The sequence below is a fragment of the Staurois parvus genome, unplaced genomic scaffold, assembly GCF_062004578.1.
Source record: "Staurois parvus isolate SC_StPar_1 unplaced genomic scaffold, SC_StPar_1.0 ptg000458l, whole genome shotgun sequence".
Classification (NCBI taxonomy): Eukaryota; Metazoa; Chordata; class Amphibia; order Anura; family Ranidae; genus Staurois; species Staurois parvus.
In genome coordinates this window covers 2,294,255-2,318,264 of record NW_028318254.1, presented here as the reverse complement: position 1 = coordinate 2,318,264, position 24,010 = coordinate 2,294,255, and the positions used below count along the sequence as shown (strand labels likewise).

The 24,010-nt window shown below is 42.1% G+C and overlaps 1 protein-coding gene across 7 annotated transcripts in view; it reads left to right on the top strand.

The window, feature by feature from the left end:
• NTM (neurotrimin) overlaps window positions 1-24,010 on the top strand; it is an 839,110-nt gene that overhangs the window by 802,863 nt on the left and 12,237 nt on the right. For 4 of the 7 annotated variants that reach the window (XM_089688899.1, XM_089688900.1, XM_089688904.1 and 1 more), the window contains 5 exons: window positions 9,667-9,801; window positions 12,889-13,009; window positions 13,975-14,126; window positions 15,648-15,683; window positions 18,453-18,485. In XM_089688899.1, coding sequence (XP_089545025.1) covers window positions 9,667-9,801; window positions 12,889-13,009; window positions 13,975-14,126; window positions 15,648-15,683; window positions 18,453-18,485 — 477 coding nt within the window. The remainder of the gene's footprint in view (window positions 1-9,666; window positions 9,802-12,888; window positions 13,010-13,974; window positions 14,127-15,647; window positions 15,684-18,452; window positions 18,486-24,010) is intronic. The other 3 variants (XM_089688901.1, XM_089688902.1, XM_089688903.1) reach the window with 3 other exon arrangements.

The window sequence follows — 24,010 nt, the reverse complement described above, 5'->3', positions numbered from 1 at the left end:
CGTTCAGAGCACATTTTATGCCCAATTCATGCAAAACTCCACGTAATCCCAAGGGATTTTACACACGTTTCTAGTGCGTTTCTGTTGAAGTTTGTGGGGCAAAAATCATGCTGCAACTGCCCCAAAGTAGCATATGTACCTTTTCCAAAAACTTGCTGTGCAGCGCTGGATTGATGAGATCAAGCACCATTGACAATAATGTGATTTTCATTGTCTTTCAAATCTTTGCAACTGAAGTTTCTAACTGATCAGATTACAAGTATTTAAGTGAAGCATTAACACAAGTTGCTGCTTGTAACACATTTTGAGAGCCTGGGTAAGTTTAGCAGAAGGGATGGCACATCAATACGCTTTGCTTTTATTTATCCCTGTCACTGAGGTATAGTTTACATTGTATACTGATCACCGGGATGCTCTTTACATTATATACTGATCACTAAGCTGCACTTTTCATTATATACTGATCACCGAGGGGCCTTCTGCATTCTGTACTGATCACATCATCCTCCCTGCATTGTATACTAATCACCAGGATTCTATCTTCATTTTATACTGATTACTAGGGTGTTCTGTAGATTGTATACTGAATACCAGGATGTTCTGTACACTGTTTACTAATCATTGGGGCACTCTCTACATTATATGATTACCTGGGTTTCTTCTACTTGTACACTGATCACTGGTATGTTCTCTGCATTGTACATTGATCTTTGAGTGTTTTCTATATTGTGTTCTGATTGACATGGTGCCCTCTGCATTGTACCCTGATTACTGGGGTGCTCTGTACATCATATATTGATCACCAGGGTACTCGCTGCCTTTTTGATCACTGGGGTATTCTCTACATTTAATACTGATTACCTCTCTATACATTGTTTATTTACCACTGCGGTGCTGTCAACACTGTATTCTGATCACCAGTGTGCTCTCTGTATTGTGTACTGATTACTGTGGTGTTCTCTACATTGTATACAGATCACTGTGATGCTTTATATTTTGTATGTTGATCCTTGCATTGTAAACTTATCAAAGGTGTGAATTCACCAATGTACACTAATCTGTGGGGTGTCCTTTACATTGCATGCTAATTGTATATTTATTTCATTGAGCTCTCTATAGTAAGCCGAGCATTGGGGTGCTCTATACATTGTATAGTCATCATCACTCTCTGTACTCATCATTGGGGTGCTCTCTATATTCTGTACCAATCACCAGGATGTTTTCTATATTGCATACCACTCACCTGTGTGTTCTATACATCAGCATTTTTCAGCCAGGGTGCCCTGGGGTGACTTCAGGTTTCTTCAGGTGTGCCTTGACAAAATGCCTAAAAGTTGCCCAAAAATTGTATGCAAGCCAGAGGGTGGATGAAGCCTGTCATTTAGTTACACAAAGTTACATAAATCCCCTCTAATGTTGGGTTTTCTGCATGTGTGGATGTTGCGGCTTTATGTAAAACTTTTAGTTTAGCTTTTACATTTTAGAATGGGGTGCCCTAAGACAATTTTAAAGGGTGCCTTAACTTAAAAAGAAAATATTGAGAACCACTGCTCAAAAATCTATACCAATCACTGGGGTGTTCTCTACATTGTATATTGTTTACAGCTGTGTGCTTTACAATGTATTCCCATCACTGAGATATTCTCAACATACTGTATATACTGATCACCAGGGTGCTCTCTGCATTGTACACAGATTTCTGGGGTGCTCTCTGCATTGTATACCAATCACCAGTGTGCTCTCTGCTCTATACCAATCATCGGGGTGCTCTCTGCATTGTATCCCAATCATAGGGGTGCTCTCTGCATTGTATAGTAATCACTGCGGAGCCCTCAACATTGTATACTGATCACTGGGGTACTCTTTACATTTTATACTGATCACCAAGGTGCTCTCTGTATTGTGTGCTCATCGTCAGTGTGCTCTTTATATTATTTACCGATCATTGGTGTGTTCTCTGCATTGTATACTGATCATTGGGGTGTTCTCTGCATTGTATACTGATCATTGGGGTGTTCTCTGCACTATATATATAGTTGTGGTGTGCTCTCTGCATTGTATACTGATCATTGGGGTGTTCTCTGCATTGTATACTGATCATTGGGGTGTTCTCTGCACTATATATATAGTTGTGGTGTGCTCTCTGTATTGTATAGTGATCATTGGGGTGTTCTCTGCATTGTATACTGATCATTGGGGTGTTCTCTGCACTATATATATAGTTGTGGTGTGCTCTCTGTATTGTATAGTGATCATTGGGGTGTTCTCTGCATTGTATACTGATCATTGGGGAGCTCTCTGCATTGTATACTGATCATTGGGGTGTTCTCTGCATTGTATACTGATCATTGGGGTGTTCTCTGCACTATATATATAGTTGTGGTGTGCTCTCTGTATTGTATAGTGATCATTGGGGTGTTCTCTGCATTGTATACTGATCATTGGGGAGCTCTCTGCATTGTATACTGATCATTGGGGTGTTCTCTGCATTGTATACTGATCATTGGGGTGTTCTCTGCACTATATATATAGTTGTGGTGTGCTCTCTGCATTGTATACTGATTATTGGGGTGTTCTCTGCACTATATATATAGTTGTGGTGTGTTCTCTGCATTGTATACTGATCATTGGGGTGTTCTTTGCACTATATATATAGTTGTGGTGTGCTCTCTGCATTGTATACTGATCATTGGGGTGTTCTCTGCATTGTATACTGATCATTGGGGTGTTCTCTGCACTATATATATAGTTGTGGTGTGCTCTCTGCATTGTATACTGATCATTGGGGTGTTCTCTGCATTGTATACTGATCATTGGGGTGTTCTCTGCATTGTATACTGATCATTGGGGTGTTCTCTGCACTATATATATAGTTGTGGTGTGCTCTCTGCATTGTATACTGATCATTGGGGTGTTCTCTGCACTATATATATATATATATATATATATATATATATATATATATATATATAATCTATAGAATCATATAATCACAAGGGTTCATATACAATATCCATTGTATATGGATTATGAGGGTTCTGTCTGTTCTCCTTTATGGAGGTGGCTTAGGTTCAGTGACTTGGTTGGTTGTTAGCATTGATGCTGCATTCAAGCATTTCAGCAATATAGCTGAGTCATATAAATATGCTATGTGCTCAGAGTTTCTCTATTTCCTTCCCACCACTAACCTCTGACATATTGGTATAGGGTGGAGGCCTTCCTTTCTAGGGTACCTTGAGTCAAGACTGGAATTAAAAGAATATTTTTTTCTCCCCACCAGGCATGAACTGCCATTTTGATATTCTGTGTGACTGTCCATTAACCCCTTAAACCTTCACCATCTATTCTGTGACCCACTGAATGTTGAACATATTGCTACCCTCAGAGTGCAATTAACCCCTTCGGTCTTGAAGATTGAGCGTTGAGGAGGTTAATGAAGCAGAATAAGTATTTTATGGCATTTTCATCCATAGCGTCGCTGTGAAAGACAATTTTCATTTCTGGATGACTGTGCTCCACCTGCCGTGAAATGTCCTTCTAGCTGTGCATACTAATTGAATGCACTGCCTCGGGCCCAGGTGTATTGCGTCCTCTGACAGCTTTGTGATGGCACGAGGGCACTTGGAGTGTCCCTGACATACATGTTCTGTGTCACATGCCATATGATGCAAGTTGAAGCTTCATGTACATCCATTTTATTGTTCTAGTTCATTATTTTTACTCCTGCTCTCGCTGGTGCAATCCTCATAACCATTATTGGGCCCCACAGTGCAATGGGGACAGATTCATGAAGGAGCCTTGTTCTGGTGTATTCAGGTACCATAGGGGGCAGTCACACAGTAGATGAGATGTGTGTATTTTTCAAGCTGGTAGATGTTTAGTATATATTAAAGTTTGCGCACTATAAACTCAAGACTTTGTCATCAGGGCAGATGAGATCAAACAAGAACAACCAAGTTTGTGTATTGCTGTACACATGAGCGCTCACTGAAGCTCTTCCAGAAAGGACAAAATCGGAAGGCAGCTCTGGTTCATATCAGTGGTCTGAATGGACCTGCTGATGATGGGACCAGCATGGCAGGGCTATCAACAACATTATACTTAAAAGAAATCAGAACACAAATCTACATATAATAACTCACTTGTTAATGACTATAGACTACAAACCTCTTCTGTCTGAAATAAAAACTTACAGGCATTATAAAATAAAAAATGGTAATGTCTATCTTTCAATAAAGGGGCAGAAGGGGAAATTAACCTAACTCAGAAAATAAATCATTAGAAATTGATCTGTAAAATAGACCCCCACTCAAGACCACCAAGCTACTGGCTACTGATTGATGTGGACACCACACAGGCTCCCTCTGGTGTCTGCACTGTACAGCACAGGTGTTTTCAGTGAGACTGGGCTCTGTGGCCTTCAGGTGGGCACAGCAAGGCTTCCCTTTCCGTTTCCATGAGTCAAAGTAATGAGTAACTCTTGTGGGACACTCACATTACAGCACATGGCAAACCTTAGACACAAGAAGGTGAGGTCTGTGGGCTCTGCCAGTGCTCAGGTTGCAAAAGGCAGGTGGGAATACTGGAAGTACCTCTATGAGCTCAGTCAGCAGTAGTCCTCTTCCTGGCTCTCAGAGTTCCAGTCAGCTTACAGTTTTGCCTTTACTTTGTCTAGGGCACTTTTACATAATTTGTGTATAAGGAGAAATTCTCTGCTACCAAGTCTGTCATGGAGCAGTTGTCAGATATCCAAGCTGATAGGAGGCATAAAGGCCACAAGCACTCCTGTTTGTCTTCTTTGCCAAATTTTTCTTGTGAATTTCCTCTATCTTCCTTGCAGGCCTCAGAGAAAGAGGAGGAATTGGTAGAGGCAGCATTATCCCCTTCAGCTTAATCCTCAGAAGAGGATGTCCAGTCTACTGGCATATCTCCAGCCTCAAATCTACTGTTGGGATCTTCACTGATGTGGTGTGCCAACTTTTAAATATACAGAAACAAGATTCAACCTTGCCCAAAATCACCATTGGTTTAGGGTATTGGAGAGCTTCTAAACTTCGTAAGATCTTTTCCACTTTATTCTCATACACAGGAGGTCCTTTAGCAAGACTGGGAATATTCAGAGAAGAGCTTTGTTCCTACGAGGCCATTTGTGCAGCACCCCATGGAGGAGGAATTGATAATAGATTGTATTGCCTCATACCTGAACAATTTCCTGACAGCTGCTGTGGATGAGGGTTCGGTGTTTAACAACCCTTTGGACATGAGGTTTAAAGCCCTCTTTAAGGTGTCTTTTTTCCTAGTTGGAATGGCTGCCTGACACTGTGATGGGGGTCTGCCAGGCTGTTTTGGTCTGGGCTTAGTGCATTACTAAGGATCCTAGGGTCCTTGGGTTGGGTTCCTTTGAACTTTTTTAGCACCTGGAGCTCTTTCTGTTGACCCTACCCTTGGCTAGGAGAATATTTTTGGCAGCTTTCCCAGTTGGGCCTCTTATCAGTGCACATGAGGCATATCTTGTGACTCAAGCATTGTTTGGCAGAGTTTTTATGCAAGGAACAGCTTGTTGGATGCCTTTTGAGTGTGAATGTTTGTTCAGAAATACCTTTATTCAAACATTTACTGGGGGCAAGAGTATCATATAGCCACTGAAGAAGATAATGAAGATGGCAGGAGCTAAGTCTTTTGTCAGAAGCAAGAAGAGCTCTCTTAATCATCAGAGATTGGGCTCCAAGCCCAAATCCAGCAGTAGTTCTGTAAGAGCTGGGCTCACAATTCTTTAGTGTGGGGGGCAAATCCTTTTCCCAGTGAAAGGGCAGGTGAAAAGCAGATCTTTTGGCTGTTGTGGAGATGCTTCTCTCTCAGGGGGTCATTACTCCTGTTCTAGAAGGGGAAAGGTTCCACTTTTTTTACTCCAGCCTGTTTATTGTTGCCAAGCCAAATGGGGGGGGGGGGGGGTAAGTTGCATTTTGCATCTGAAGGCCCTTTTTTTCCAGGGAATTTCCTTGCCACTGTGGACGTGAAGGATGATTATATGCATATTTCTATTTTTCCGTCCCCCAGTTCTATCTGCAGTCTGCAGTGGGCGAGTACTATTTTGATTTTGTAGCTCTAACCTTCCACAGCGCACTGGACTTTCACCAAATTATCAGCCCTGGTTCTGGCTGAACTGTTTATTGCCAGGGATTCTAAGACTTTCTCAGTGGATGCCCTGAGGACTCCGCGGTATCTGCGGAGTTTGATTTACCCCTCTCTCTCACACTTTCCTTGCTTCCATTGCAGGATAGACCTGGGGCATTCCTATGATTCTCACTGCACCGAATTGGCCCAGGAGGATGTGATACTAAGTCATAGTCAAGCTCCGGACAGACACTCTGTGGGCCTTCCTGGATTTTTCAGACCTGCTGTCTCAAGGGCCCATACACCATCCTGCTTCATGGCAGGTTTTGACAGCACAATTATGAAGCCCAGCTTCTGAAGAACAGGGGTCTTTTGAATTTGGTCATCCCTACCCCTTTGAAAGCTGACAGCCTTATCTTGTAAGGAGCCTAGTAACACAAGAATAAGGATGTATTGAGTCCTTTTACCCATGGTGGTTTCCTCCTTTTCACCTAACAAGTTCTCTTTCCATTGTTAGGATGAAGTGTGAGTCTGCCTCTTGTCTAAAGCCTCCATTTGTCAATCTGTCTCCCTGTTTGTCCTGCCTGAGGGCTTTCGTAAGGAGTTGTCAGCTGTCCAGAAGACTATAAGGCCAGGGGGCCCAATCATAATGGCTTTTTACTGTATATCCCAACAGCATTTTACATTATATGCAGGATAAATGTGCGTTGCCATCACTTTATTTGCTGTATAAGCCCTTTTAGATAACATCTTAATATATCAGTATACTGTATACAGGCAACATTCAAGGATCAGTCTGATAGCTGCATGGGAAGGGGGGTGGTTGTCAGGGGTTTTGGTGGACCAATAAGGTGCCACATGATATAATTAGGGTCCCTCAAGAATATCTGTTTTGTCCACCTAACCTGTTTGGATAAACAGGTGATTCGTACAGCCTTTGCCCAGTCCAGTAGGGGTTAAGCACAGAATGGCAGAAGCAGCATAAGTGTAATTCTCAGACAGAGAAAATGTTATTTTACTTCCCCGATCTTTTTATAGCTTGAGAACATCTTCTACTTCCCGCTTCTAACCTAGAATTACCCTGACAGCTAAAAGAAGGGGGGCTGTTTAAACCCTTCCAATACCAAAAGAAAAGCAGGACCTACTAACCCCTTCCCGTCCAATACCAAGGGAAGACCAGAGCCCACTAACCCTTTCTCTTCCAGTACCAGCTGGAAGCGCAGGCCCTAAGAACCCCTTCCCTTCTAGTACTGTAGGGAGGCAGCAGTTTCCTAATCCCTTCCCTTCCAGTACCAGGAGAAGACCAGGACCTAATAACCCCTGCCAGTACCAGGGGGAGGCCACAGCTTCCTAATTCCTTCCGTTTCTGTTCCAGGGCCCAATAACTGGACCTGTGAAGTGTCCCAGAAGACTGTGGGGGAATAAGGAGGGGGCTGAACATCTGGCTCTGTTCACCGCTGAAGTAAATTGAGCCGGAAGTGGGAGTGAGTACCTGTTGAAACCAGGTACCCGCTCCCCCCCCCCCCCAAAAAAAAAAATTGCATGCCAAATGTGGCAGGGGATGAGTACTTAAAGTGAAACTTCCCCTCTTTGATGGAACTCTGCTTCAAAGTGCACCTCAACTATGCAAGCTCTGGCCAATAAGGAGATAAAGCAGAGGACAAATACTCACCAGTACTGTCTATGGTCTTTCTGTAGCGGATCATTTCCCCAATGATGACTAAACATGCCTTGTTATGCACTGTGACTCTAGGTAGAGTTGGCCATCTTGGCGTAGACTGTGCTTTGCTTCCTCATGTCAGAGCTGCCCCCTGATGACTTGTATGGTAACAGTGGAGATGGAGGTAGCACAGATCCACAGAATGATTGAAGCAAAAGCAGAAAGATCCTTCACCTACAGGTCCTTGGGTACGGCTTCCACTGTAACAAGGAGAACAATGGGTAATGCAGTCTATAGCTGGGTCGCAAATCGGCCGATTTTTCAGACAAAAAAAAAATCAGCCGATTTTCGCACCGTTAGTGGGTTAATTGGTCGGCCATTTGTTGGGGTTTTGGCACATTTCTTTTATTGGTAAAGTTGGAAAATTTGCGGCCGATTTTGACGATCGGCCGATTTGCCCGGCAATGATTTGCAAATCGGCCAATCGTTTTACCGATAAAAAATCTGCACATGAGCCGTGACCTGGAAGAAGAAAAAGAAGAAGAATTCCAGTCCGCTATTATATTTTATATGAAAAGTCTTGCGGTTGCAACAATGTATCTATTTGTATCCGAATAAAAACATCTGTACCTGAAATGGATACAACTGGATACATAGTTGCAACCGCAAGACTTTTTCATGTAAAATATAATAGTGGAGCTCTCTGCAAGGGAAAGAAGTGAAAATTCCGGCTGTAGATGGGACGAAAATTGGCCAATTTTTTTACCGTTGGTGGTAACGTCGGCTGATTGAACGACCCAATTTTTCTTTTTTTGTTTTTTTTTTTAAAATGGACGATTTTCGACCCGTCTATGGCCTGTATTACACAGTAATGACATTACCAAATCTCACTCCATATCTGATCTCAGTAGTCACATGCAGCAATGCCTTAGGTGATCTCACACTTCAGATATAACGCTATGATATAGAACAGGAGAGCCAAGGCATAGGAAATTCTCTGCTCTTTTCAGGGGGAATTCAAGAAAAACTTTTTTTTTATCATGACTTGGTACAATTAACATTTCTGGATGTTCCCTACAACATAGAACATTTTCAGTTTTTCAGTTCAGGTCTGCTTTGACTCCTTTGTTTCTTATTTGACTACAGACCAGTGTCTTTTTTTGCCTTTGCTTTTGTTACAATGTTGGGTTACATGTTCCCCATACATTCCATCCTGTATGAATCCTATAGCAGCTCATGTCTGTCTTTCAATAATTGCTTTTTAGAGACACCAGTAGCATCAGAGGGCCAGTTACCATGTGAACCTATTGTAGTTTTTATTGTAAGAACCATAAATAAGTAAATATTTGATGTGTGTCCATTTATTGGCAGCACCACATAATTGTGTGTACATTTCATCAAGCAGTGTCCTAATGTTTTAAAGACCAAAGTACTTGTTTATGTCTGCTTAACATATGAAATATAATATCCAGTATAACTTTAGCAAGAAGAACTCCACCCTAAGCCTGCCACTAGTACCACATGATATATCTCTGGTTGAGAACCTATGGAATGGAATATAGCAGAGTGGCATGAAACTAGGGAAAGGAAGGGGGGGGGGTTACTAAAACTGGAACATGAAAAATCTGGTGCAGCTCTGCATAGGAACCAATCAGCTTCCAGGTTTTCTTGTCAAAGTGTAATTGAACAAATGAAGGTAGAAGCTGATTGGCTACACTGCACAGCTGCACCAGCTTGTGAGTGCACCAGTTTTAGTAAATCTCCCCCATTGCATCTTACATTTGACAAGTTGTGGAACGTGTTTGTTTGACAGTTATGTGTTGGGTGCCTTGGATCTCTGTATATTGTTTGGCATGTAAATACTCTGGATCACATATGTTCTTCTCTTCTAGCACATGGCTTCATGAGTGAAGATGAGTACTTGGAAATTACAGGAATCACACGGGAACAGTCTGGGCTATATGAATGCAGTGCGGCCAATGATGTATCTTCTCCAGATGTCCGAAGGGTTAAAGTCACAGTGAACTGTAAGTGAAATTACTGACTCATGCAGGAAAGGCATGCAGAGCTGTAGTTAAATATTTAGGATGAGCTCATAAAGAGATAAGCCTAGAAGGCTGCCAGCCTTATCTCAGTAAACACACTGAGTCGCCATTGAATAATCAATAGAAGGACTGCTGTAATTTTCCCATCTCCTCTTTTTATTGGGTCAGAGGCAGTTAGTTTTCTGATGTTCATTATTCATGGATTCTCCAGTAGGTTAAATGGGGAATGACCCCAATTTTATGTCTGGATGAAGAGGAAAAACTCTTTAGGGGTGCAGTTGCCTTCCTCAGGATCCAGTCTTATTCAGGGTTTTGCTGCCTTCATAATCTCAGCTGGGGGTGTGCACTGATAGTACCTGGGTGTGTAACATAATAATGAGAGGGGAAAGCTTTCAAGGGATGAGTTTGTCTTGTTGCATGTCTAGTGTTCTGTGTTAGTAAAGCACCTTGGCAGTATGGAAAGCCAGAATGTGATGTAACGGTATCTGGTCCTGGCACTGACAGGGAGAGAAAGAACTGCTTTTCCTGGTGTAACAGGTACATTTGTCTTGAGGAAGATGTCAGTTATTCTTTGTGTTGCCACAAATAAAGGAGATAAAACCATTTGCTTCAGTACAACATTAATGAGTTCATAGAGTAGACTGACAGACAGCTCTTGGTGACTGGGACTTATACTGTGTATCCAAAGAGTCTGAAACAAGTACTGAATGTGCTGCCCATATCATCCATTCAGATCTTCTTTAAAACATCTGCTGAAAAGTATTCCCTTGTGTCATTACAAAATACATCCTGACAGTAGTGGTAAGGGGAGAATAGACTGTTCTTGACGGTGGTAATGTGAGAGTTCTCTGTTCTGTGTGCATAGGGAGAGTAGGGTGTCCTCAGCAGAGGTATGATGAATGTGCGTTGTTCTTGGTTATGGTACAAGGGGGGTGGAGTGTTCTCAGTGGGGGGTACAAGGAGTGTGGACTGTTCTCAGTGGTGTTACAAGGAGAGAAGACTGTTCTCAGTGGTGGTACAGGGTGATAGTACGAGGAGGGTGGTGTGTTTGCAGCTATGGTAGAAATGGGGAAAATGGGCAGTTTATGGTGGTGCTATGGGGACACTGGACTGTTCTCAATGATGGTATAAAGGTAGTGTGAGTTGTTCTCAGTAGTTATAAATGTAGTAGAAATGTGGATGTACCAATCAGGGACTTGTTTAGAACGACACTTGTGGGTTGTGTTTTCTTGCCAGGACTCTTCAGGTGATTATCTGAGCTGCAAACCTGTACATTTAGCTTTAAAGATAAGATTAGAGTTTGGAAAAGGAAAGTAAGGATTGACTGTGATTCTTCCATGAAAACTCTTCTAAGATTTTTCAAACAGAACCAGTAACACAAGATGAGATTTTGGGGAATGTGATTTTTGCACGATGCACCTTTTTAGTGATTCTCTAACAGAAAAGAGATAAGTGCTGTACATAATTGACAGAAGAATGACAATATAGCCCTGCACATGGCTGCACTTTGAGATCATAGTCTACATGCCGCCAGGGACTGGCACAAGCTTATCTGCCGCTTTTAAGAGTTATATACCAGACATTAGAGGTGTGATGTGTTAGAATGCAGATCAGGAATTTTGCTACTTTCTGCATGTTAATTGTGTTCAGGCTCCACTAGCTTGCATTACCAGCATATTAAGGTATTCCGTGTTAATCTTTTGTCTGTTATTGCCCATGTTTCAGATGTCTTGTTAGTATGCCTGTACGGCATTTTGACAAGCAGCTCTTCATGTACTGCGTATATTAGCATATTGATTGTGTATCATCAGCACGCATCTACCTCGTAGATTCTGCGCTCACACGATTTGTACACCCATGATGTTTAAAAGTTGTGACACATATAAGGCACCATATGTTTTTTATGTAGTTTAGTTAACAATATATAATTTTACTTAAGGTGAAACAAATTATATATATATATATATATATATATATATAAAAACTGATGGATTGTATACTTGTGGAGAACATTAAACAATATATTTCAGGTAATGGTATATACACTATATTGCCAAAAGTATTGGGACATCCCTCCAAATCATTAGATTCAGGTGTTCCAATCACCTCCATGGTCACAGGTGTATAAAATCAAACACCTAGGCATGCAGACTGCTTCTACAAACATTTGTAAAAGAAGATTTGTCAGAAGTGACATCTTGCTTACTACTCTGCATGTGATCACTGATTGGCCAATCAGTGATCACATGATCGGGACCTCACATAGAAGTCCCGTACAATAATCGGTGTTCCACTGTGTCCGGAAGACACAGCAGGCACCAGATCGTAGTACTGCACAGTCCCAGCGAGCATGCACAAGCAGGGGGCAGGGATGCCATTTATAAACGGCCACCCACCCCTGCACTGCTCCCGTCCGGCCGTTTATATACATGGGCCGGACAGGAAGTGGTTAAGGACCCATAGGTGCTTATCCATTGCGGGATCTATATCATTTTACTTTAGGTTAAACAGATTATATAGAAAAAAACAATTATTGATGGATTGTATACTTAGTGCAGAACATTAAGCAATATATTCCAAGTGATCTTACATATGTTCTTATACACACATCATATAATTAAGGACCCATAGATGCTTATCCATTGCAGGATCTATGCTTATCAGGCAAGTCTTCTGCATATCCAAGATAGGCCATAGCCTAGGGCGGCAGGGCTCCCAGGGCAGCACATAGCTTTCCACATATCAATTTTCTGACATTTTCATGTGTAAGACCTGACAGTTGGCCTAGGAAGGCAGAAATGATATATCCAGCCCCAGTGCTTACTACTTTCTTACAGTGCATGTGATGTGCTACATCTATATTTTTAGAAACCCCAGCCACATTCCTCTCTGCAAGAGAGCTGAATTTAGTTTTTGCTTGCATAAATACATGAAAATGTGTGTCAACAGAACTACAAAACCTGAATGTGTTTAACAGTCTAGGAAATCCAGAAAGCATCGAACAATCCATCCTTATATGTTCCCCGGAGTTTTCTGCTGTCTGTTGTTTGACGCTGCGTGTCCTTACAGACCCCCCATACATTTTGGATGCTCGGAATATCGGGGTTCCTTTGGGCCATCAAGGTATCTTGCAGTGTGATGCTTTGGCTGTTCCAGCAGCAGACTTCTTCTGGTACAAGGAAGATAAAAGGTACTATGTCACATTCCAAACAACTAGCCTCTTGTTTGCTACTTTAAACCCTACTGAGGATGTTATACCAAGTAGATGGCAGGAGGCATGCAGAAGGGATCAGGACACCCATAAGTGGAAGCTATTAAGAATAGCTAGATACATATTGAGGAGGCTAATGAAGGGAATCAGATATTCATGGGCAGGCGCTATCAAGAGGAGTCAGAACTCATGGATGGGGACTTGTGAGGAGGTCAGACACTAATGGGTGGGGACTAACAAGGGGAGACTGATGCCCTTGAATAGTGTCTTCTGGGGGGGGAGTCAGACACTTATAGGTGGGGTCTGCCAAGGAGAACCATATACCCTAGGGCTGGGAACTACTAAGGGCAACCAGATACCTATTAGTGGGGGTCTACCAAAGGAACCATATAGTAATGGGCAGAAGTTACTGAGATATCAGGTACTCATGGACAGGATCTACTGAGGGAAACCAGATACTCAAGGGTGAGGACTACCAAGAAAAGTCAGACACACTTAAGGGAGGTTGCTGAGGAAAGCTAAATACCCATAACAGGTAGGGGACAAACATATTGGAGCCAGGTATCCATGAATAAAAACTGCATAGTGAAGCACACTAACCATATATAGGGGTAAAGGGGAGAACACAACACCCATGGACAGGGGGAAACAAGGATTTAGAGGTTGGTTGGATATCCACAAGCACAGGTGCCGAAGGGAATATGAAACCCATAAGCGGGGCATGGCATGGTGGATTACAAAGGGTACTTAGATACGCAGGCTTAGAAAGGCATAGTTCAGAAAGCTCTCGTTCTGTTCTGAATTAATGAAAGGAGATAACAGATAGCTTTCGGTATGTTTCTGTTCTTTGCACGTGATCGCTTCACAGTTATAGATCCCTTCAAGTAGTCGATAGGCTGTCATTTCTGTATGATTATCATGAATGTCTGTTTTATGTCTGGCAGGTTGAGTGAGTCACGGAAGGGTATGAAGGTGGAGAATCGGGAAACTTATTCACGTGTCACTTTCTTTAATGTATCTGAGCAAGATTACGGCAACTATACATGTGTAGCCATGAACCGATTGGGTCACAGCAACGCCAGCGTCATCTTGTTCGGTGAGTGTGTAAGAAAAGGTCACACTAGTCAGACACAGAAACACACTAGGCCTCTTCCATCTTCCACTGCCCATTTTGGTATACTCTATATCCATTCATTGCTATTGAATGCAGTTTTCTACCCATACAGCCATCTCTTCCAGTCATGTCTCACACTGATCAGCGTTACAAAAACCCTTTAAAACCTGTAAGCAATTCTATAAATGAGACAGTGACCATCTTATATTGTCTTCAGCCACGCTCCACTGTACGCTAATCCCACACTGACAGGCTCGTCTGCACACACACACAGGCCTCTATACATAGGAATCCCACTTCTATAGGTCTGGTCAAGCCTCACTGCCTTGTCATTTGGGGGAAATGTGAATGGATGAAAGAGGTTTGTCAGGCAGAGCTGTGGACAATGAAGGCTAATTTATTTGTGGGTGCTGAGGCTTAAACATAGAGCTCGGCTCATGTCGGATATTTACAATCCCCAGAGATTCTCCGACCTAGAGCCAAAATAGACAATTTTATACATTGACACACAGGTTTATGTTACTTGTTTATCTTTGTAATGATCAATCCCTGATGACATTTGTATAAACTCACTTTGTCTACATCATCAGTCCATCTGTAGCCTCCAATCATTCGCACCTCTCTCCACTGCCGACTGTGTGTGAACTGCAGAGAGTTCAGTATGATTGGCGATCATCATTAGTACAAAGACAGGCGAGTTCCATGATTTTACAGTGTGCGCTGTTCTCTGGCAGCCCAAGGGATTTTAGGGTAGGGCCCGTGTGTGTGTATGTGTATATAAATACAGTATATATTATTTAATTTGATGATTGGAATTGTTTTTGCTCAGATTTCAGCTGGGGTTTAGTGGAGGTTTCGTATTTTGACATCTGTTTTCAAATGCTGCCATATGAATTGGTATGTCGGGCGTTTGTTCATAACCACAGTGGCCCCCCTCAGCTTTTTTTCCTGGAGCTGGTGAATAAAGACGTTGAGAACCAAGAAGACCTATCCAGGTGTCCCCACTATGACTTTACCTCCCTTGGTGCCCTTTGTGGTCCTCTGTCATATCTCTTTTATAAGAAGTTGCTAAGAGGCTTCCATGAGTAGAATGCAGCTATCTTTAGTGGTCGTTAGTGGAGTTTTTGAGAAATAGAGGATTCCAAAAAGAGGGAAAGCCTTGGGTAATGAAGGAGCAATGGGTGGTGGTGATGGTCTCTGTACATTTGGAAGGTCTTTGCTTTTTCATTATCTGTTACAGCATCTTCATGTCACAGGGTAGACAATTTCCGCAAACCATATCCAAGGGATCATCACATTTTGCTGCAAGTTCATATCTAACTGAAGCTATGATATGAAGTCACCTGCTACAAGCTTTTTTTTGTAATGTTTTATCCTTAAACTATTTTTTATACCTATGTTTTGTTATATTTTAAAATCACTTTGTTTTGATTTAGTCTTGAATTCTGTTGTGTAAAGTCGACCCTTTTATTTTCCCCACCCTGTATCTCCTGCCACTTGTAGAGATATTACAGCCTACCAGCTCACCCTTACTGCAAGGTCAGTACAGAGTTGCTGTGTCTGTCCATCTGATGTCCCCACCGTATGTCCTCCCCTGTGTAGGCCCATGTGTGCTGTCTGTGCCACAGCCTCCCAGAATGCTTTGCTCTAACCTGTGTGTATAATGAGCTTTTACTCTGAAAGGTTAATTTGATGTGTTGGAGACCAGTAATTTATTGAAACCTTTTGTTGTCTGTATGACCAGTCTCACAAAGCCCCCCAACCTGATTGTATGGTGTACTGTTTGAGTTGATCCTCTGTAGCTATTATTGTAGTTGTGTGGCCAGTCAGTCCATATTGTGTTCCCTGTCTCGTCATTATCCTCCTATACTGCAAAAAAAAAAACAGTCCTTTATCTGTATGTTCCTTCTCTTTTATGTTTTCTTTATTGTTTTTATTCCTTCCATCACTTTTTGTTTCTTTAGCTCTTTTCTCTCACTTTTATTTTGTATTGCTGTATGACTCACAATTCAGGGTTTCCTTTTTGTACTGGTTGAAGAATGTCAGTTTTTGAGGAGGCTACAGGAGATGGATCTTTACAGATTATAAAAAGGATGAAGATAAAGACCAGTACAGACCTGTGTGTCCCTTCCCTGGAAGATTCTGGGAAATGTGGCTCATTTCAGCATGAAGAATCTAGAAATTAATATGGGGGATGTTTGTGTTGTGTACAGGGGAAGAATAATCTGGATCCTCCCCGTCACAACATGCATGTGTTGTTATTAATAGACCCACGACTTACCCCCACCCCCCCACCCCCGCTTGGGTTGTTAACGTGGAATGTAGCTGTAATTGTATCCACAGTGGCCATTCACATCAGCCCATTCTTTTTTTTTTTTTTTTTCATTCGCTGTGTCAATCTAGATGTGGGTTTTACAACTATGTTCTTATGGACCAGGATCATACCTGAGTTTTCTTCTTGCTGAAATAATGTAAAGGTTATTTTAGTCAGTGCAGTTATCATAATGCTACAATCTGGTCCTTTGTGCAGCCTCAGAGAGCTCCATACACCTAGAGCAAGGAGCTGGCTTTACCTGAGTATAGTGTTAGTGAATGAGGCTGTCAGGATTCCCTATCCAAAGTCGCTGCACACTTGACATTTCATACTGGATGGATGAGTTCATGTGCAACCGTGGAGCTTATATATAAACGGTGGAACAAAGTGTCCATGTCTCAGATGGCCACCAGTCAAATGCTGGTTGGTTTGTAAAAGACAATGAGGGTACTCTCCATCACAACTTTATATTTCAGCCCTAGTTATTAAACGGTATGAAATAAGAACTGTCAGGTTCAAACTTAGAAAATTCAAGCGAGCGCTCATAAAAACCAGCAGCTAGAACACTCAAAGGAATCACAATGACCTCACAAGACAAACCATAAAATATAGTGCAGCGCTGAAAATAAATAAATTGTAGTTCAATAAATGTTCATAGGAATCTTGTGCAGAATCATGAAAAGCTATCTCCTAAGATACACTGATGGCAAAAATCATATAGCAGAAATGCGCACTCGCCGACGGTGAGTTTCCAATAGACCCACCAGATTCATGCTTTGCAAAAATCATATAGCAGAAATGCGCACTCGCCGACGGTGAGTTTCCAATAGACCCACCAGATTCATGCTTTGCAAAAATCATATAGCAGAAATGCGAACTCGCCGACGGTGAGTTTCTAATAGATCCACCAGATTCATGCTTTGCAAAAATCATTTAGCAGAAATGCGCACTCGCCTAATGTGCGGTCGGTGAGTGCGCATTTCTGCTATATGATTTTTGCCATCAGTGTATCTTAGGAGAGGAAGCTTTTCATGATTCTGCACAAGATTCCTATGAACATTTATTGAACTACAATTTATTTATTTTCAGCGCTGCACTATATTTTATGGTTTGTCAGATTCAAACTTGCCCAGGAAAATGACAGCAGTCAAAGCATGAATCTGATTGGTCGCCATGAAATATTACAGACAGATCCAGTGCTTTCTTATCTAAGCCCCCGTTCACACCAAGTTGACTTGTCATGCGATTTGACAGTTCAAAATTCCTGAGAAGTTGCACCCTGTGATCTGCAATGGAACTGTGCTAATTGATGCAACTTTTTCAGAGTCAAACCAATTTGAAGAGTAGTTCCTGCACTACTTTTACTGATTTCTGGTGCGACTTGCATTGACATCTGTGCATGAAGTCTCACAATTTCAAAGTCATATTCAGTGTGAATCTGGGCTTAGTCTCTGATATAGGGATTCACCGTATTGCACCAGAGCAACCATCTGAATCTTTCCAGGCAGAATTAACACAATCTTTTCTTATTTCAGACACTTTACTGTGGCTGAATGTGTTTTGCACATCCACTCCACATGGGAATAGTTTGATCAAGCAGTTTCATATACTGTGGTGAGACATTTCCATTGCTATTCATTAACGCCCTCTCTACGGAAGAACATTATGTTGTCAGGCTCACCATCTCCTGGTATCGATGCTGAAGGGGGTGCCGTACTGAGGCACATAAGGTCTTTTCAGCAGTGATAAGAAGTGTAGATTGAAAATGTAGAAAGGTGAAGGCTGATCTTGCTTGTGTATATAGAATTGAGAAGTCCATATAGAAGACAAAGGGTACAGTGATGGTGCTCCATTGTGGGTTTGGGGCAGGCTGAATTCCTGTCGTCCTCAGGGGTGGAGTCAATATTAATATAGCTCTAGTGTCACGCTGATTTATTTCTATACCCAAGCGTATTTGCTCTCTTCCCTAATCAAGAATTGTTTTTAATTTTTAGAAGAGACCACAGCTGCCTTGACCCCCTTTAAAGGTTAGTATTGCTGAATGCTCAGCCCCCCCCTCTTCTTTTGGGCTTCCTGCATAGCTTCTCTTTCACCTCCTGCGCAGTATGACCTGCTTCAGCTACACCATAATTCTATTCTATTACCCTCCGTCTGGAGCTTCTGGGTAACGGTGGTAATCACTGATAGAATATATCATGTGCTGCTGTCTTATCTCTAAATTATTATGCAGTACGTTGACCCTTCCTTAGTAGAATTCAGTCCTTTGAAAGTCCAGTTATCTATATTTGGGTAGAAAACCAGGCCTGTTTCTGAATGATGGTGCTTCCTCTCATGGCAGAGTTGTCCTGTTTGGTTCATGGTATAACAGTTTGTGCATGTGCTGCCAATCTCTTGCATGATCTTAGTCAGCTGGCTGATTGTTTGAGAAAGCATGGTGTATGAAATCTCCAAACCTCTGTTTATATATTTAGATCTATCACTTCTAACAGTCTCTCTATTCCATGCTGTCCATGCTCCCTTTCCCTGACACACTATGCTTTTCACACATTGGAGGCCTGGGGTCTTCTTGCACATAGCCAGCTGCGTCTTCGCCACTTTATGCCGTCTGTCACTTGTATCTGCTTGGATGCTCTAAAAACACACACACCCAATATAATGTGTGAGCCAGACATGAGTCTTCTCCTTCCCTATATACTTCTCTATATACTGTATATGTGTGCGTGTATTATTGTTCCCCAAAGATTATATTATTATTGTGAACCTCTAATCCCCCCTCCACCACTACCCCTTCATACACTGTTCTGTTAATATTAATCTCTGAACCTGCCCTCTACCAATTCTCATACATGTTATTAATAATGTGAACCTTAGACCCCTCCTATGTATTATATTACGGACCTCTGACCCCCCCTTCCCCCATCACAATATAATATTATTATTGTAAGCTCTAAGCCCTACATTATATTATTAGGCCTTGTTCACATGGTCATACTTAAATTTATTTATTTATTTCAGGTACTTATATTTTGCTGTCAATTTGCGCAGCGCTTTACATATACAGTGGGGATCAAAAGTTTGGGCACCCCAGCTAAAAATTTGTAATAATGTGCATATAGAAGCCAAAGAAAGACGAAAAAATCTCCAAAAGGCATCAAATTACAGATTAGACATTCTTATAATATGTCAACAAAAGTTAGATTTTATTTCCATCATTTACACTTTCAAAATAACAGAAAACAAAAAAATGGCGTCTGCAAAAGTTTGGGCACCCTGCAGAATTTATAGCTTGCACTGCCCCCTTTGCAAAGCTGAGATCTGCCAGTGTCATGGATTGTTCTCAATCATCGTCTGGGAAGACCAGGTGATGTCAATCTCAAAGGTTTTAAATGCCCAGACTCATCTGACCTTGCCCCAACAATCAGCACCATGGGTTCTTCTAAGCAGTGGTCTAGAAAACTGAAACTGAAAATAGTTGACGCTCACAAAGCTGGAGAAGGCTATAAGAAGATAGCAAAGCGTTTTCAGATGTCAATATCCTCTGTTCGGAATGTAATTAAGAAATGGCAGTCATCAGGAACAGTGGAAGTTAAAGCAAGATCTGGAAGACCAGGAAAAATATCAGACAGAACAGCTCTCAGGATTGTGAGAAAAACAATTCAAAACCCACGTTTGACTGCACGATCCCTCCAGAAAGATCTGGCAGACACTGGAGTTGTGGTACACTATTCCACTATAAAGAGATACTTGTACAAATATGGTCTTCATGGAAGAGTCATCAGAAGAAAACCTCTTCTACGTCCTCACCACAAAAATCATCGTTTGAACTTTGCAAATGAACATATAGACAAGCCTGATGCATTTTGGAAACAAGTTCTGTGGACTGATGAGGTTAAAATTGAACTTTTTGGCCGGAATGAGCAAAGGTACGTTTGGAGAAGAAGGGGCACAGAATTGAATGAAAAGAACCTCTGTCCAACTGTTAAGCATGGGGTTGGATCAATCATGCTTTGGGGTTGTGTTGCAGCCAGTGGCACAGGGAACATCTCACGAGTAGAAGGAAAAATGGATTCAATACAATTTCAGCAAATTTTGGATGGTAACTTGATGCCATCTGTAAAAAAGCTGAAGTTAAAGAGACGATGGCTTCTACAAATGGATAATGATCCTAAACACACCTCGAAATCCACGGGGGATTACATCAAGAGGCGTAAACTGAAGGTTTTGCCATGGGCTTCACAATCTCCTGACCTCAACACAATTGAAAATCTATGGATAGACCTTAAAAGAGCAGTGCGTGACAGACAGCCCAGAAATCTCAAAGAACTGGAAGACTTTTGTAAGGAAGAATGGGCAAAGATACCTCAAACAAGAATTGAAAGACTCTTGGCTGGCTACAAAAAGCGTTTACAAGCTGTGATACTTGCCAAAGGGGGCATTACAAGATATTAATTCTGCAGGGTGCCCAAACTTTTGCAGACGCCATTTTTTTGTTTTCTGTTATTTTGAAAGTGTAAATGATGGAAATAAAATCTAACTTTTGTTGACATATTATAAGAATGTCTAATCTGTAATTTGATGCCTTTTGGAGATTTTTCCATCTTTCCTTGGCTTCTTTATGCACATTAATACAAATTTCTAGCTGGGGTGCCCAAACTTTCGATCCCCACTGTATATTGTACATTCACATCAGTCCCTAACCCTCAAGGAGTGTACAATCTAAGGTCTCTAACTTACATTCATACATACTGTTATGATCCGCCAGGTGGTGCCTCAGGCTGCCCACTTGACAGACCTACCCAGAGCGTGGAGTCTAAGCCCCGGTCTGTGCTTTCACCAGGGCCCCTGATGGTGGGGATGGACTTGTAACAGACCAGGGCCAGGTCACGACCTCCGAGCAGGCCCGCCAGTGGCAGAGGGAGCCTCCGGGGATGTATGCAGGTACCGGGAGAGCCAGATGTGAGGACGGCGGGACCTAGCAGGATGGTCACGAGCCGTGGTCCCGTGGGGTAGCGAGGTACCGAATCAGCAGGCGAAGAGTAGTCAGGTCACACGCAGGGTCAGCAGGATAAGTCAGTCCGCTGAATGGTCAAACAAGCTGGGGGTCAGGAAAGGAGAAGGCAGCGTAGTCAGGGCAATCCGGGTCAAATCACAGGAGAAGGCAGCGTAGTCGGGGCAATCAGGGTCACTAATCAGGTACAGGAACTTCAGGATCACAGATAGACTTTGCGGCAATCTGTGACAGTGCAGGGCATCTTTAAATAGTGCGCCCTGCACTGTCATTGGCCGGCCAGGACACACCCTCGGGCTGTCATTGGCCGCCCAAAGGCACGCCCGCGGCTCCTACTGCGCATGCGCGGCCTGTCAGCCGCGGCCCGCCGGGACCTAGTGCCTGTGTCCCGGCGTGAGCTGTCGCAAGTGCGCGTGCGCCGGGAGAGGCGCCGTGATCCCTGACACATACTAGGACCAATTTAGACAGGATCCAATTCACCTACCAGCATGTCTTTGGAGTGTGGGAGGAAACCGGAGTACCTGGAGAAAACCCACGCAGGCACAGGGAGAATATGCAAATTCCAGGCAGGTGGTGCCGTGGCTGGGATTCGAACCAATGACCCGAGTACTGCCAGGCTGAAGTGCTAACCATTTAGCCACTGTGCTGCCCAATGTACATCTGTGCTAAGGGCTGTATTTACCTGCATGGGATGCATAGGTGTTTTGTGCATCCACATGCAGGCAGAGCCATTCATTTCTTTTGGGCTGCAGCGGCTGAACGGACACAGCCACTTGTCACGTTTTGACAGACATGCAAGTACAAAGACAAGTCCCTGATTGCAGATAGTGTGCGTTTGGGGACACGCATGTGCACCTGCTCAGCTGCAAATTGGGACCAGTAGCTGTGTCCATGCAACCACTTGTCTTAATAAACAATAAAGAATAGGGCTACCTGCGCGCGGATGCACAGAACACATGTGCATCTCATGTGGACGGCCCTTCCCATGGATATATGCTATGTGAACAAGGCCTTATTGTGAACCTATGACCCCCATACACCATACTATTATTGTAGACCTTTGAAGTAAACCTATCTCCCCCCAATATTTGTACTTTTTTTTTTTGTGAACCTCTGATCTCCCCACCCACCTTGTATATTATATTATCATTGTAAACCTCTAAGCCCTACATTATATTATCATTGTGAACCTCTGACTTCCCCATCCCCCTATCCTTATATTACTGTTGTGAACCTCTGATCTCTACCGGTTTATTATATATTTTTATTATAAACCTTCCCCCCCCATAAACTTTATATTGTTGTCAATCTCTGATCCCCCTCCATACATCCTATTTTTATGGTGAATGTACAAACTGTAGCCTCACACCATGGCTAAGAGGCCCAGATACAACATTATTCCAATAAAAGTCAGAGGGCAGATCAAATCCAGCTGCTGAAAAGGCAAGTGTTTGTAACCACACTGAAAGGAATAACATTAAAGACCCAGCTCACTTCTAGTCTGTTTGCATTTGCAGTCCATTTCTCATCGTGTTTAATCAAGCCCTGATGAAGGGGGCATTTTTGGACCCTCAAAATGTGTTGGATATTCTTTGGATTTTCCCCCTGACTATTACTGGAATAAAGTTGTATCTGGACCTTTTAGCTGTAATATGACGCTTCGGATTCCATTTTTGCTACAATACACTACAAGCCAAGGAGGCCGTGGCAATCCTCTGGGGTGTAGAAGCCGTCTGCCCTGAAACTAAATTATTTACATCAACATCAATACTTTAAGATAGCAAAATCAAAGATATAACCTTACAGGTTCAGCTCTATATTTTGATTTTTTTTCAACTGTACATTACTTTGTCATTGTGAGCCCTCCAACCTCTATAAATTATACATGTATTATACAGGGGGGGAAATAATTATTTGATCCACTGCAGATTTTGTAAGTTTTGTCCACTTACTAAGAAATTAAGGGTCTATAAGTTTTATTATGGGTGTATTTTAAATGAAATTGTTTTATGAGTTATGTTTTATAGCATAAAAAAAGTGATTTTGCCTCAAAATTTTTGTTTTTTTTCATTTATAGTTCAAACAATAAAAAACCCAGTGGTGATCAAATACCACCAAAGAAAAGCTCTATTTATGTGAAAAAATTTATGTAAATGTATTTTTTGTACAGTGTTGCATGACTGTGCAATTGTCAGTTACAGTAGCGAAGTGCGGCATAGCAAAAAATTACCTGATCATGAAGGGGGGTAAATCTTCTGGAGGGCAATTGGTTATTATTTTAAAGTAAGGAAGGGTCAGTGATGGGGGAGAAAAATAATTATTTGATCCCCTGCAGATTTTGTACGTTTGCCCACTTACAAAGAAATTAAGGGTCTATAATTTTTATCATAGGTTTATTTTAAATGATAGAGACAGAATATCAACCAAAAATCCAGAAAAAACACATGATACAAATGTTATAAATTGCAATTCAGTGACTAAAATAAATATTTGATCCCCTACCAACCACCAATGATTCTGGCTCCCACAGACTGTCTATGTGGT